The following is a 2,688-nucleotide window of genomic DNA, read 5'->3' as shown; positions in this document are numbered from 1 at the left end:
AAATAAATAAATAAATAACTTTTATATTGTGTGTCGAAAGATTGACGTAGGCAGTAACTCAGTAGTTTTGATTTTTGCTCTGGAAAGAATATTTAATTAGAAGTACATTCAAATTAGTACTGAAATAGCGCTCTATATGCAACGTTTTAAACAAATATACAGTTGCTTTACCAGAAAAAATATTTCTTACCTCACAAAACAGGGATTTAGACTGTCCTTCATTGTGTTTGTCTCCAGGACCCAGGCAGAGATGGGTCATACATGCCGAGGCACCATCAACTTGGCCACAGCCAATATTGCTGTGGAGGACTCGTGCAATTTTGTCATTTCCAACGGAGGGGCGCAGACCTACCACCTGAAGGCCAACTCAGAAGTAGAGCGCCAGCGGTGGATCACTGCTCTGGAGCTCGCCAAGGCGAAGGCTGTCCGCATGCAGGCTGAATCTGGTGAGAGGGAAAACATATTTGTTGGAGAATGCAGGAGTTTCTGTGTAAGGCGTTTTGTCATATTATCTCCTTTGTTCTCTCACTCAGATGACTCGGGTGACGATTGCCCTGCAGTGCCCCCCACCTCAGGACAGGGTGGAGGCTGCCGTAACTCTAACTCAGAAGTCCAGTCCACTCTACGCACACTAAACAGCAAGGTGGAGGACCTCACCACCTGCAACGATCTCATTGTCAAGCATGGGTCTGCCCTCCAAAGGTATCGGTTTTCAGACTGAGTGGTTTTATTACATCAGGAAAAAGAAAATAAGGGGTAATTTATTTATTTTCTTTGCCTGTTTATTTGTTCCTTCTTCAATTCATTGCTTTATTCCACACACAGGTCTTTGTCAGAGCTGGAGGGGATTCGTGTCGGAGGGGACATGGGGGATAAGATCAGACAAGTTACAGAGAGAGCCACGCTGTTCAGAATCACCTCTAATGCCATGATCAATGTAAGACACCCAATTAATTAATAGCTGAGGAAGGCACATTGTTGCTTACTGTTTTGCTGAATGTTGCTCTGGTTTTGGCATATTTCCCAAGGCATGTAGAGACTTCCTCTCCCTGGCCCAGAGCCACAGTAAGCGCTGGCAGAAGGCTTTACAGGTTGAACGAGACCAGAGGATACGACTGGAGGAGACTCTGGAGCAGCTCGCCAAGCAGCACAACCATTTGGAAAGAGCTTTCAGAGGAGCCACAGTTCTCCCGTCTTCATTCAGCAACCCTGCCTTAGGAAACAAAGGTAAGGCTCCCATCACTTCCTGAACGTCTCTCTTGGGACCCTTGAGCTTACTCAAAGCATGGCTGCACCAATCAGAACTGTCTTCCTTCACATTAGGCGGTGTGCCAGGAAAAGGTGATGCCAGTGACGAGGATGATGACAATGAGTTCTTTGATGCTATGGAAGACCCAGCAGAGTTTATCACTGTCCCTGCTGACCCCAAGTATCACAGGTTATTCGCATTTCTAAAAAAAAAATCTTTTTAATCTGAGTTTTGTTTTTTGTTGTTTTTTTTTTGTTGTTTTCTCTCCTTTTCTACTGTTTTGTTTCAGTGTTATGCTTTCTTGTTTGTCCATTAGAAGATCTGGCAGTAACGTCAGTGGGATCAGCAACGAGACTGGAATGGATGATCAGTCGGTAAATGTGTGTTAACTTTGTTTTTGCAAGCAAGATTTGTGTTGACTTGTCTTCTCGTCTGCTTGACACCACAGTCACCTGACCCTGAAGGCCGTTTTCCGTCTTTTCTTTCAGTTTGATGAACTATCTTTGGCATCCAATCCAGAGTCTCCACAGTCCCTTGAGCTGGAGCCAGTTCGACAAAGACGGACTCGTATCCCTGACAAGCCCAACTATTACCTCAATCTGTGGAGCATCATGAAGAATTGTATTGGAAAGGAGCTCTCAAAAATACCAATGCCTGTAAGAAAACCTTCCCTCTTGTTGGTATCCAAGTGGCTTTTTCTTTGTGAGAGTAATCAGAAGTAATTGGACTTCTTCTCTTTGTGACTTTGTAGGTGAATTTCAATGAACCCCTGTCAATGCTGCAACGTCTATCTGAAGACCTGGAGTACTACGAGCTGCTGGATAAGGCTGCTAAATGTCAGAGCTCCCTAGAGCAGATGTGTTACGTGGCCGCTTTCACTGTCTCTTCCTACTCCACCACTGTCCACCGTACAGGAAAACCTTTCAATCCTCTGCTGGGAGAAACCTTTGAGCTCGATCGGCTAAAAGAGTGCGGCTACCGCTCCCTCTGTGAACAGGTACGTGGAATACACACTTGAAATTGTTTGAAATTGTTTAAAATTGTAACCAGCTGTGAAAAGGAAGCATAACAAGACGTAACAAGTGACTTTTGCAGATTGTAGTCGCTCCTGTTCAGACTGAAATTTTGTGTCACATTTATGTTTGACCTAATTGCAGTTCTAAAAATAAACACGCTTGAAAGTGTGTTAATGCTGACGTGTATTTGACTTTGCTATCTTCTCGCTCTCTTCTTTTCACTCACCTCTTCTCAGGTGAGCCACCACCCACCTGCTGCAGCTCACCATGCCATGTCTGAGAAGGGCTGGACCCTCAGACAAGAAATTACCTTGGCCAGCAAGTTTAGAGGAAAATATCTCTCTATCATGCCTTTGGGTGAGTGTGCTCAGACCAAATATCAAATTTCTTGTTGCTGTGGTTGATAAATACACGCACAGCAAT

The 2,688-nt window shown here is 44.4% G+C and overlaps 1 protein-coding gene across 10 annotated transcripts in view; it reads left to right on the top strand.

Moving 5' to 3' along the window:
• Positions 1-2,688, top strand: part of LOC118326762 (oxysterol-binding protein 1-like) — a 9,736-nt gene that overhangs the window by 434 nt on the left and 6,614 nt on the right. For 2 of the 10 annotated variants that reach the window (XM_035659837.1, XM_035659834.1), the window contains exons 2-10: positions 238-446; positions 534-702; positions 826-937; positions 1,029-1,227; positions 1,324-1,438; positions 1,569-1,629; positions 1,738-1,905; positions 2,001-2,246; positions 2,502-2,622. In XM_035659837.1, the coding sequence (XP_035515730.1) occupies positions 238-446; positions 534-702; positions 826-937; positions 1,029-1,227; positions 1,324-1,438; positions 1,569-1,629; positions 1,738-1,905; positions 2,001-2,246; positions 2,502-2,622 (1,400 nt within the window). Of the gene's footprint in view, positions 1-237; positions 703-825; positions 938-1,028; positions 1,228-1,323; positions 1,439-1,565; positions 1,630-1,737; positions 1,906-2,000; positions 2,247-2,501; positions 2,623-2,688 lie in introns of all 10 variants that reach the window. The other 8 variants (XM_035659835.1, XM_035659832.1, XM_035659833.1 and 5 more) reach the window with 6 other exon arrangements.

This window comes from Morone saxatilis, unplaced genomic scaffold (genome assembly GCF_004916995.1).
Source record: "Morone saxatilis isolate NCDOM2014 unplaced genomic scaffold, NCSU_SB_2.0 Contig17, whole genome shotgun sequence".
NCBI classification, from domain to species: Eukaryota; Metazoa; Chordata; class Actinopteri; family Moronidae; genus Morone; species Morone saxatilis.
The sequence above is the reverse complement of the archived record's forward strand: the minus strand, read 5'-3'. Positions and strand labels throughout refer to the sequence as shown.